The following is a 13,261-nucleotide window of genomic DNA, read 5'->3' as shown; positions in this document are numbered from 1 at the left end:
CGTAGACACACACACACTCAAATACAGTTTCACCTCTCCGGCACAGGGAAGACACAAAAGTATGTATTGACTGACTTGTCCATGAGAAGAAATGAAGTCCACTTCAGTAGACCTACTGCTTACATAACATCCGGTAGCAAAGCCTAAACAAATCTACTCTTTTGATGCAGGTTAAATGCCTGTTACTATTTGCTTTTGCAGATATTAGTTTTTTAACTAAGCAGTTCATCCGATTACATAGGTCTAATCCATCCCACTTCCACAAAATATACAGTTCCTGGCAATCGGGCTCATTAACTCAGGGTGAGTTATGGTATTTGAAGCTCTTTTGTGTTCTTGGGCCTTCTTTTTTGGTTTAACAGAATAGGGGCTGGGACACACAAAACTGTAGTCAAGTTAAACCAAAGGCCAGAGCCAATCCCTACGCTAAAACAAAAAAACTGACAAAGGTGCAACTTCAGGACCTAAGCCGCTCTTCTCTGCCAGTTCAGATGCATCACCAAGAGGAAAAGCAGCATCTCCAAGAGACGTGGGCTGGAAACTCCTTCAATAAATCAATCAACAAACATTTACAGAGCACTTTGTTAGGCACTGGGAATACAAGTATAAAAAATGAAATAATCCCTACTCATAAGTTTATATTTTAATGTGGGAGACAAGTACATATATACCAAATGCAAAGACAATACAAATCAATACAAGAAGGTTAAATACAGAGTATTTTAGGAGGAAGGGCACTAAGAGTTGGGAGAATTAAAAAGAGCTTCACATAGAAGGTGGTATTAAAGATGTGTCTTGAAGGAAAAGCAGTATTTTATAAGGAAGAAGTAAGGAGGGTATATATGAAAGTGATTGTAGAAAACTGAAAACAAATAAAATAATTTAAAATAAAAAAAAAAAAGCAAGGAGGGTATGAATTCCAGGAACAGGGAATAGCCAAGGTAAAGGCCCCAAACCAGGAGATGGGGCGGGTCAGTTTGGTTGGATCAAAGAGTACAAGAGGAATCATATAAAAAAGGAAGTTGCAAAAAGAGTCTGGGGTCAAGCTGTCTGGGGCTCAAGCCGGCAGGGAAGGCTAAATAGAGGCATTTATATTTTAATTTAGCAGTAAGAGAGAATCAATAGAATATACTGAACAAAAAAGTGACATGGTCAGATCTTTGCTTAAGGAAAATCACTTTGGCAGCTATGTAAAGGATAAACTGGAGCAGAGAGAAACTTTAGGTACAGGGACATCACATAGGAAGGAACTGAAATAGCCTAGGTGAGGGGCTGAACTACATAGGGAAAAAAAAGACAAAAGAGGGAGATACTGTGAAGAGAGAAAAAGAAAGACCTGGCATTTTGGCCATCCAGTCAAACTGGTTTTCCCAGTATTCCTCACATACATACACACATACACATGGATGGAGACACACAAACAGCAATCGTCCTCATGTCTCGGAGTCCGCCTTTCCTTAAAACACAGCTCAAACCCCATTTTCCACATGAAGCCCTTTCAGACTGTCTCAGGCACCAAAGCCCTTCCTACCTCCCAAGCTATCTTGTATTTAATTACTTTGCATATATTTGTAATTGTTCACTTGACATCCACGCTGCATACACATTTTATGTATTTATTGTCTTCTTTCTTCATCAAAATGTAAACTCTTCAGCAAGATTCCTTCAGTCTTTATACTTATCACCTCAGCACCTGGTTTAATGTCTGAGACATAGAGGACACCTAATAAATTGTTGAATGATTGAGGGAGCATGAGGAATCAAAAATAACTCCAAGATTATAAACCTGAGAGAAAACCAGAAGAATGATGGTGCCTTCAAGAGAAATAGAAAGACTGAGAAAAAGGGTGGGATTAGGGGAAAGACAATGAATTCTATTTCAGACTCAAGTGAGTTTGTGATGTCTCTGGAACATCTAGTTTAAATTAGGGCTCAGAGATTGGGGCTCATGTATGACAGCTGTGAGTTATGTGCAGAGAGATCATAATTAAACCCAGGGGAATTGATGACATCACCAAGAGAGCATATAGAAAGAAAAAAGGGCCCAAGACAGATCCTAGGGTTGGGTATGAATGATGAGTATGCAGAGTATGCAAAGTATGTAGACTGAGAAAGAACAGAAGGAGGAGAACCAGGAAAAAACAATGTTATGAAAACACAGAGAGTAGAGAGAACCCAGGAGCAAAGGGTGGTCAGGAATGTCAAATATAACACAAAAGTCAAGAACAGTAAGGACTAAGAAAAGACCATCAGATTTACAACTGAGAGGAAATAAACTGTGGTTATGTAATGAAATATTATTGTGCTATAAGAAACAAATATGATGAATACAGAGAGACTGGAAAGACAACATAAACTGGATGCAGAGTGAATTAAATAAAGCCAAGAAAATTATATAACACAACTACAACAATGAAAATGGAAAGAAAAACCTCCACAAAACAACAAAAATGAATATTGCAAAATTACAAAGAAAACAAGCATAGTTCCAAAGTACATATAAAAGAAGACATTTCCAAATTCCCCAGTCCTTTTTAGAAGAGAGGACCCAACATACACACACTGAATATATGTTCAGGGTTTTTTCAATCTATTAATCAGTTTTACAAATCTCTTTTTCTTTTTTCCTCCTTTTTTGTTACTTAAAAAATAGTTTTTGTTTTTTTTTTCTATGGGGAGAGGGGAGGACGTTACATGGTCAGAACTACTCTTTAGGAAAATCAATGTGACAGCTGAATAGAGAATGGATTGGAGAGATTTGAGGAAGAGAAACTAACCAAGAAGATTACTAGAATAGTCCAGGTAATGAGAGTCTGCACCAGGGTGGTGATAATGTCAGAGAAGAGAAGTGGATGTATAAAAGAGGATGTTATTATAAAGCTAGAATCTATAAGACTTGGCAACATGCGGAGTGAGAGAGAATTGAGGATGACATACCGAGGCTGCAAGCCTGGGTACCTAGAAGGATGGCAGCAGACTTGACAGTAATAGGTAAGTTAGGAAGAAGAGAGTGTTTGCAGAAAAGAAGAGATGATTTAAATGAAATTGAAATTTTCAAGGGACTTGGGTAAGGAAGGTAGAGTAAAGGGTAAAGAAATAGGATACAGGCTGATAAAATGGACCTCCTCTTCTCTCCCACTGCTAGATTCAAGAAGAGTTCTTTTTTGGACATGTTGAGTTTAATACGTCTACAGGACAACCAGTATGAGATGTCCAATGGACAGCTGGAAAAATGTAAGCCTGGAAACTAAAGGAGAGAAGTTAGTGATAGACACTCAGATCTGAGAGTCATCTGCAAGGAGATGATGTTAAATGAATGGTGGGGTCTAGTGAAGGTTTTTTAAGGATGAAGAAACAGACATATTTGAAGATGGTAGGGAAAAAGCTAGTAGGGAAAGACTGAAGATTAAAGAAAGGGTATAAATGAGTGAGCAATGTATTGAAGAAAACAAAAGAATGGGATTAAGGGAGATGTAGAGGGACTGGACTTATTATGAAAGGGTCACAATCAGACACTGGAGTAAAGCAGGAGAGAATGGGGGATGATGCCACGTGATATTGAGATAAAGAGAAGGAAAAGAACAGGGAACTCACAGCAGATGGCCTCAAATTTCTCAACAAAGTAAGAGGTGAAGTCCAAAGCTGAGAAGAAGGTGAAGGGGAGATGTGGGAGGCTTGAAGAGAGAAGACTGGAATAGCTACCATGGGGAGTGAGATAAAAAATAGAAAATGTGTTACAGAGTAAAAGGATTTGTTTGTGGCAATGAGGGCCCAGTTGAGATTAGATAACAAATTTGTAGTATATAGCAAGTTACTTCAATTATGCCAATTCCTTCACCTCTATTCAGCAGCACATAAGTAAGTAAACTGGAAGCAGCTGGTAGCAGTAATAGAGGGCTGCAATTTGACAAGGGATGGTGTGTGATAGAACGCAGTGATTCAAGAGTTGATGACATAATGAAAATGAATTAGTTAACCATAGGATTAAGACTAAAAAGGAGAGAAAGTAAAGTCACAATATAAGTAAATAACCTGTGAAAGTACTGAAGGGTAGAAGGATTTGAGGCAGGGTCTATTTAGAATAGGCTTAGGAAGGGTGAGGCAGAGGGAAAGACTTAATGACTGGAGGTTATGGTTAGAGAAAGGAATGTCAGAGCTTTCCGTCTTGGAAGAGGACCATTTATGGGTAATGGTTAGATCCAGGGTATGACCATCCCTTTTTGTGGTTGAAGTGGAGTAGAGGAGTAGGTCACAGGATTTAAGGGGACAGAGGAATTGGGAGGTTAGGGAGTTGGAAGAAGCATCAGTATGAATGTCAGAAGTGTCCTAGCTATAAAAGCACTCTGCTTCACTTAAATCCAATTCACTTGCAACTCAAGACACCACCCTCCTGATGTCATTGGTCCTCTTCTAGAATGAAGGACAAACTACTACATTCAAAGGGCAAAAGCTGGGAAGTAAAGGAAGTGAGTAAGCCAGCTTCCTGACCTCCTTGAGAAAGAAGGGAAAATGACCGGGGGGGGGGGGGGGGGGGGGGGGTTGTCACAGACAACAGCCTCCACGATTTGAATAAGCCTGAAAAATAATCTCAGCTCAGTCTGCACAAAGATGTACCTTACCAGCCTATGAATGGGCTTTAATCAGATAAATGAAAAGAAGACACTTGTAAGAGAGATGACAATATATAAAGTAAATTATCCCATAGATTAAAGAATTCCTCTGCTCCTTCGCTTCCCAAGAACCTTTTGTCTTGTCACCTGTCACCCCTAAAGACCATGCAGTGAGATACAGTCTAATAAGAGTACATATCCCTCTCACTATTCATTGCTATAGAGGTGAGAGAAGGGAGACAGTTTTTAGGAAAAAGCAAGCAAAACCAAACCAGGACACCAGAGCACCATGGGAGACTTTAAGGACAGATGAGTCAAATACTCAACCAACAAATGTACTGAATCCAAGACCCTTGTTTCCTCAGTAAAACCTAACCTGTATCTTAAGGGAATTCCACCTTTTCCATCTCAGCTGGCTGCCATGATGAAAGACAAGTTAGGCCAGGATGTACAGGAATCGAAGTAGAAGCCAGACCATTGGGAGAGAACAAAGTACAAGTCTGTTAAATTGAAACTTTAAAAGTGATTATCATGCCTAAGGACAAGGAGGTAAGCACAGATTGATAAAAAGAACCCCCCACCCTCCCCATACACACACACTGCCCTCACCCAAAGATTCAAGAATAACAACAAATTTTCTACTTTTTCAATTGAGTAAAATGAATGAAAGATCTATGCTGCTTATTTGTATGAGATCTACAGACAATAATACAGATAATCTCTACTTTCTGGCAACACAAAAAACCATAAAGATTTAGGGGAAAAAGGCCAAAAGAATCAAACACTGTTAAGGCAGTGTAGTTTAGCAGAAAGAATCCTGGACCTAGAATCAGAAGATGCCTGGGTTCAAACTCAGCCTCTGTGTGAACAGGGATAAATCACTAAACCTCTCTGAGCCTCTGTTTGCCCAGTTGTAAACCAAGGATAATTATACCTAATGGTGCCCCCCTTACAGGACTAGTGCAAGAATAAAATGAGGCAATGATTGGAAAGTGCTTTGCAAGCTCTACAGCACTATATACATGTCCACTATTTATTATTATCATTATCATTATTATTATTATTGTCAAAAAGGCAAGTAAGCCAAATGAGGATAAAGAAACACATACTCTACAGTCTGCACAATTCACATCAGCCTCAGCATCTCAACTAGTATAGTCTTCCAAAGCCACAAAAGAAAGCAGAGAGAAATTATCTTTGGAGCAGAGTTTATTAGTTTGACATTTAGAAAAAATGCCACATTGTTCTTGAATCAACTTCAGACAGATTGTGGCTTCAAGCAGAGGGTGCAGCAGAGGAGAGGCAAATGGAGTGCCCCAACTTCTCCAAGCCTGAGAAATCTCTGTTAAGTGCGGGCTGCTGTCTAGGTCCAGTCAGGGTCTCCAAGATGGCTGTTGAGTTCATACAATTCTCAGCCAAGCAAAGCATGCTCAGAGCTAAAAATGGGCTGCCTGTCCTTCCCATCAAATGAGAACAACTTCTACTATTGTAAGAATAAGATGGCATCCACGAAGAAGGCTCCTGAGGGAGCAACTTCAAGAAACAAGGAGTGGAGACAGGTAACTGGATTTCATCTCTGTGGGTCCCTGTGACTCACGGAGTTTTTTAAAGTAAGCCTCACCCTCCAAGTCAGGAAACCTGTGTCTAAGGAAGAAAGGAGAAGATTCTGGAGAGCAGGGGCAAATAGAATGGAGAAAAGTGGATGCCATTAAGTTTGTATCTCTAGTCTCACATCTTGCAAACAAGTGGTTTGCCATAGTAGCCAGTCCCAAGGGTTATCAGTTACCAAAAAAAGAAGAAAAAGCACTCTGGAAATTGCTTCAAGTAAGGACGGAAGGCAAAGACAATTCTGCTGGATTATTCAGACGGTGTGCTATGTTTGTGCTTCTTTCAGTAGCCAGAATGTATTAGGTATTAAAAACTGCAAGTCAGTCTTGATTCCAAACGGTAGAATGTAAAGACCAGAGGAATATATCTACTTACCAGGCTAACAGGGATAATGAAAATCTCCTTCAGAGAAATACTTCAGAGATATAACAAAGACAGAAAAGGATAAAGAGGAAGTGAGTAATTTTCACTGTGTCAGGAAAGTGAAAAATATAAAACCAAGATGTAAGAAAAGAATCACTGAACACTTGAACACATAAGACATATACAGAATAGGGGAAACTGGACTATCTCTCTGGAAGAAGCAACTATTTGCACTCCACAGAATAAGGAGATAGATCCACAGATGACATCAGGAGGATAGTGGAAAAAAGAGATGAATAATGGTGGCTGGTGACTTTCTGTTAAGGGATACTGAAACAGCTATTTAATAACATAGTACAAACAGGAGAGCACATCTATCTAGGACATGACCAAGAGCCTCTCAAGGACTGTCAGTCTAATGGTTACTACCCACTTCTAGTTATTCTGAAAATGATAAGACCAGAAGAAACAGAGAACAATACTGCTAAAGATTATTCAGCCCTGCTTTAAACAACAACAACAAAACACAACTTGCCCGGTAAAAAACAACCTTGGAGGAGCAGGTGGCATTTTTGTTACTGATGTTGAGTAACATCATTGTGTGTAAAGGCACATAAGGACATCTACTAGCAAAAGCAGAGTAGCTATAAACTTCTCAGACTACTTTAATAACTTCATCCTCCAAACAACGGAGTTAACAACAAAAGAAAATGTTATTCTCAAACATATTGACCAACAAGGAGAAACTGGCTAATGAAGTAGAGTAACAGGAAGGTTAGAGGCAAGCAACCCACCTATTACAGTTTATGAAATGGCTTCTAGTGAGAGGGAACCCAGTTCCTCCAGAGCTAGTCCATTCCTCTTTTGAATAGCTCTAATTGTCAGAAATTTTCCTTTACATCAAGCCTAAGTCTTTCATTCCTCAACTTCTATTAATTATTCCTAATTCTGCCCTGTGTGGCCAGCATAGTAAATCTAATGCTTCCTCTATGTGCCTGCCCTTCAGCCCTTCAGATACTTGACCACAGCTCCAACATGCCCCCTAAAGGAGAAATCTTTGAAGAGGTACAGCTCCCTGCATCATTCACTGTTACATCTTCCACCTTTATGGGATATTTACATCTTTTTGATAGGTGGGACACTCTAGATAGCTCCTAGACATATTCTAAGCAAAATAGGAAGATACCTATAAGGTATTTCAACAAAATGCATTTATTAGGCACTTATAAAGCACCTGGCACTGTGCTCAACTCTGAAGATAAAAAGATAAAAGTGAAAATAGTCCTTGCCCTAGAGAAGCTTAATAAGGGAGACAGCATGTACACATTAAAATATACATATAATACATATGAAATAAATACAAGGTTTAACATGATTACACATGTATAACCTATATCAGATTGCTTACTATCTTGGGGAGGGGGTAAAGGGAAGGGAAGGGAGAAAAATTTGGAACTCAAAATCTTATAAAAAAAAGAATGTTGAAACTATCTTTACATGTAACTGAAAAAAAATACTATTTACAAAAATAAATAAATTCAAAAGAGTGAGCAAGAAAGACCACTAGCAGGTGAGGGGACTGGGCATGGTTTCTTTAGAAAGTGATGTTTGGAATTCTGGAGAGCAACTTGGAACTGAGTCCAAAAAGTCAACAATCAACAAACTGTACATACTCTCTGACTCAGTGATACCATTACTAGGCATATAACCTAGGAAAGAGGAAAAGGACCCACAAGTACAAAAACATTTGTAGCAGCTCTTTTGGCAGTCACAAAGGACTGGAAACTGACAGGGTGATGGCTTGAATGATAAATAATTGAACAGGTTTTGGTAAATGAATGTGATAGAATATTATAATATTACAAAAAATAATGAAGGAGACAGTTTCAGAGAAACCCAGGAAGACACATATGAAATGTATACAGAGTGAAATGAGCAGAACCTAGAGAACAATTTGTACAATTAACAACAACATTACAAAGAAAAATAATTTTGAAGGATTTAGGTACTCTGGTCAACACAATGATGGTTCCAGAGGACTTACCTCAACACAGAGAGGTGATGAACACAATACAGACAGATTTTTTTTTTTTTGGCCGTGACAAATGCTGAAATTTGTTTTGCTTGACTATACATCTGCAACGAGTTTTGTTTTTCTTGCTTTCTCAAGGGAAAAAGGAAGGGAGAAGGCACAGAGGTGGACTTTCACTGATGGGGAAAAAAAATTTAATTAACTTCTGGTCTCCAGCAATTAAAGTCGGACCAGTTCCTGATTTGTAATTTTCCCAAAAAAGCAATGGATCAACTGAGGCCAAAGAAACTGTCGACAAACTCCTCTCACCCACCCTTACCTCCACCCCAATCATCTAAAAGGACTAAACTAGTATCAAACTAATAAGAACACTTTGATTTCAGAAACTCTTAAAATTTCAAATGCCTGAAATTTGAGAAAAGAAAGGCTTTTTTCTCTACAATTAGAAATAAAAGGCTTAAAATGTAAATGTGTGGTTGACTTAACTCACACCAAAGTATAAACAGTCAACTGAAAAGTATAAATAGTGCCTTTCCAGGTTAAAGAACAAGGGGACATTAGACATAGAAGAAGGCTACCCCAAGACCAAAAACACAAAACACAGACTGCTGATTTCACATGCCTAGGGTTGGCCCTGTTTGCCTGTTTACCTTCAACAAATAAATGCTGTAAGGTTTTCCTGTCCTACCCAGCTTGACAGGGTTATTAGATGGAGCTACAGAGCAAAGCACAAGCTTAGCAGCAACATTCCTTCAGAGCCAAATGATGAAGGATAGCACTGTTTCACATCAATATGAAGCTTTAGAGGAAGGAAGGTTTGGTTTGTTTTTTATAAAATAGAGCCAACTCTGTTATAAAGTAGGTTCTTTCCCAAAGGGTTTATTAATCAAGGAATTACTGTCTTGCTTTCTCTTCCATTTAAGGATCCCCAAAGTATGAAGTCATTTTCTGAGAGAAGGCCAGCCCAAGCATCTTATTTCCCCCGCTGAAGATCTACTCACTCCTTTGCAGGGCCCTCAGGATCTTCAAAGACAACTAAAGCTCCTACTTCCCTTCCTTCCTTAGTATCCAAAATTAAGGACCACAACTTTGAAAAGGAAATTTAATGAGGGACTTTATCCCAACCTTCTTATAAAGGAAATGCAAAACATTCCAGTCCCAAAAAAGTTAGTCTTAAAACCAGTTTTCTCAAAAAAGAATTTCAGTGCACCAAAAAAACAGAAAAGTCCCAAAAGTATAACTCAGACTGCCGGGAATAAGCCAGTTCTCTTAATTCCCAATCACAAGTCTGGCAACAGCACACACTTAAGAGAGGATTCAGTATCTCCTAACCCCCTTAAGAATGCATGCCAAAAGTTCATGTTATTTCTTACTTGGTGTGTACAAAATGATCAAGAATCTCCCAGAGTGTCTGGCGAGAACAAAATGTATCTTGTAACCTCGTGCCATCATCCAATTGCAATGCAATCCGAACCTACAGGGGGAAAAGAGCATAAAATCAGATCCATAATTAGCAAGAATGACAGCTTTTTTAATCTCCAAACCTCATACTAAAGAGATTTGGGGCTCAACCAAACAACCTGATTGCAAAGGTACAAAGAAAAAAATGTTATCTGATGACCCTCCTTCAAAACACAATTTGATATTTGTATGAAACATAGCAAGTAGAAAGTCTGTTAGAGAAAAGTTTCTTCCTTTCTACCTGAATGACAATTAACAACAGACACAGAAAACCACCAGTCCAGGAGGAATCTAGATTTTCAGTTCCATGGTTTCAAGCAAGATGTATGTTCCTACTCCAGAATGGGAGCACTGGGGAAGGAATGAAACTACTTTTTCCTTAAGCTCTATTGACAAAAGCCAGAAGACGGACTTTACACTTAGCAAATGAGGGAATGAAGAGCATCTCCCAGACAATTAAAGACAAGAAATGAGAGTCACTACCTGTAATAAACTTCCACTCTACTAGGAGTTTAACTATTAACCATTAATTTAGAATACACCAATTCAGAATGCAGAATAAATTAGAATATCTTCCCCCCAATTTTATGATCAATCATGCTTTCAGTTTCTCTCCTGGGACCAAAGTCTTGCTCAAACAAAACTCCCAAACTCTGAAGCAACCTTTTCCCATACCTTTCCTTTGTTCAGAGGCTTACCTCCATTTCTATCACAGCATCAGGAATACAACTAGCTTAAAAACTTCAAAAATTCTTCCTCCTGATATTTCTTGTTCCTGGCATCCTCCTATAAGCCAATTATTTCTACACTCTCTAAACAGGCCATTTTCTCTCCTCATGTCTGCTTCTTCAGCCCTAGCCCAAGCCCTAGCCCTAGGCTGCTGTTCTGAATAGGGATCCTTTTCACTATCCCTTTCTACTCAACCCAACTCTCTTTTGACACTCTAAGGGTATATAATTTAATTTCTAATAGGTACTATACTTTAAAGCAGCATTTCTAAAACTGTGTTCCATGAAATGTAAATAGGAGTTCCATGCGAATTTTCCTTAGCAATATTTTTATTTCTTGACCATAAAATCATACATATATCAAAAATATTTACTACACACAGTGTTTGAAAACAACCTTTATTTCTCCTTTTTTGTCCCCAAACTTCTGAACATCCTCTATCCCTGAGGTATTACATAGCACCAATTTCCTTTGAATTAGCATTGATGAGCTAGCTCTATTCATAAAGCTCATGCCCTAAAATCTTCTGTTTTAACAGAAATGATCATTTAAATGAAAGTATTTGTCTTTTCAAATAACAATACTGTTCAAAGTAGGACTGACTCTTTTATCCAAATAATCCAAATCAACAAACTACTAAGATTCCACAAATGAGCTCACAACCTTAGGTCTAAGCAGGTAAGATGAGAAATGGGAAAAATTGGGGGCAATTTGGAGGTATTATAGAAATACAGGTATGAGGTACTAATGCCCTGAACCAGGCTGCCTGCAGTGGGAAAAAAGAAAAATGTATTAAAGAGATGCTGTGAAAGTAACCTGGTGTCTAGATATGGGGAGTGGAGATACAAGTTAAACATGACCTACAAGGGTTTAAGCAGGGAAAAGGGAAGAGGAAGGGAGCAGGATGATCAAAAGAACAGTACCATTGGTAGAAACAGAGAGGCTGGGAGGAGGCTAAGTAAACACAGAAAATTAATGGTGACAGTGGTCCATTCAAAATATCCTAAGTACCTATGAAACTGGATCTCAGATAAATGAGCAAGGACTAGAGAAACAGATTTGGAAGCACTCAATATAAAAATAATAGTTGAAACTGCTGAAGTGGATGAGTTTTGATTGAAAGAATCACAAGGATAAGAAATAGAGATCCAAGAACTTAACCTTGAAGGATAGCCACAAGAAGTAAGAAGAGTTATCAAAAAGAGAAAAAACACGTAAAGAATTAGGAGAACCAGAAAAGCATAGTATTCCCTCCCTAAGTCTTTTCTTTCTAAAGCTTTTCCTTGACAAAAGCAGGATCCTCTAGCAGAGGTATCTATAGCATACATAGTCACTCAACCTAAATAAGTTAAACATCAGTTTAACCTAAAAGGCTGCCTCTTGATGAATCTAGCAAACGATCAGAAGTATTTGGTGTTGAAACTTCTGGGTTGTGTGAGCAACAAATGGAGAACTAAACATTTTCTCTGATACCCACAATCTCTTAAACCTCTCCAAAACAGAAATTATGCACTAAAGATAAAGCAAGTTCAGCTGTCTCCATGGTCTAGAATACCCAGAACCCTAAAGAAAGCTCAAAAACAGAAATATGAACTAACCCTCCCTGACCTCACCTGTTACATGAGTAGGTATTTGCAACAAAACCCAGATCCACAACTCCATTCCCCCTCCCTCTTTTCAGTGCCACAGAGACTATGACTCCAGGCTGTGGAGATCTACTCAGAGAGTTACAGACAAAAGTACATTTCTTTTCAGAATTTCCTTCAGAAATAAAAGTCTGCTGAAGGACACAACCCCACAGCATCAGCACAGCAGTTCTGCCAGTGGTGAGGCAGATAACCCTTTAGCACCAGCATTGCAAAGCTATGACATGACAGTGGAATCCCATAGCAGCAGCACAGAAGAAGCAGAACAGGACAGGGTACCATGGAGGGAGGGGGGACGGGGTAGAGTGCTACACTAAGCAGGAGGGAAAGAGTACAGTATCCAGATGGACCCAGTTCTGACCATCTCAAAAACCTTTGGGGAAGATGCTTAAGTTGGTGAATCAAGAATTACACAGCATGGGAAGAGTTTGAAACACTTTGAGATCTAGTACCCAAGGAAACCACCATCAGAGGGGGCAGGGTCCAAAAGTGAACAGGAGGAAATCAGGGGGAAAAAAAGATTAAAATTGACAAAAATCTAAGGAAGAAGAAACATTAAACATAAGCAGATAAATCAACAAGAAAAACATTAGCAATAAAATGAAATATGGCTTCCAGATCTATTAAATGAATTCAGATATCTATAAATAAATACTATAAAACAAAGAAAAATGATCCAACACTTGATGTGACAGATGACTCTATAAGGAGAACACAGAATCACAACACACTGTTCTTGAATAATTCAAAAGAGAGATGAGGATTATGAAGACAGAATTTGTGGCTTATACAGCAAAAATGATGGACAGAAA

At 38.7% G+C, this 13,261-nt stretch overlaps 1 protein-coding gene across 13 annotated transcripts in view; it reads right to left on the bottom strand.

The window, feature by feature from the left end:
- Positions 1 to 13,261, bottom strand: part of ASPSCR1 (ASPSCR1 tether for SLC2A4, UBX domain containing) — a 132,877-nt gene that overhangs the window by 106,590 nt on the left and 13,026 nt on the right. For 11 of the 13 annotated variants that reach the window (XR_011975004.1, XR_011975007.1, XR_011975011.1 and 8 more), the window contains exon 4: positions 9,987 to 10,087. The exons of 1 other annotated variant lie outside the window; for it this stretch is intronic. Coding sequence is in view for 5 of the 12 variants with exons in the window: in XM_072645379.1 (XP_072501480.1) it covers positions 9,987 to 10,087 (101 nt within the window). In the remaining 7 variants the exon portion in view is untranslated. Of the gene's footprint in view, positions 1 to 8,625; positions 8,790 to 9,986; positions 10,088 to 13,261 lie in introns of those variants that run through there. One more of the 13 variants, XR_011975009.1, reaches the window with a different exon arrangement.

The sequence above is a fragment of the Notamacropus eugenii genome, chromosome 2 (assembly GCF_028372415.1).
Source record: "Notamacropus eugenii isolate mMacEug1 chromosome 2, mMacEug1.pri_v2, whole genome shotgun sequence".
Classification (NCBI taxonomy): domain Eukaryota; kingdom Metazoa; phylum Chordata; class Mammalia; order Diprotodontia; family Macropodidae; genus Notamacropus; species Notamacropus eugenii.
Note: the sequence above shows the minus strand (reverse complement) of the source record. Positions and strands in the feature narration are given on the sequence as shown.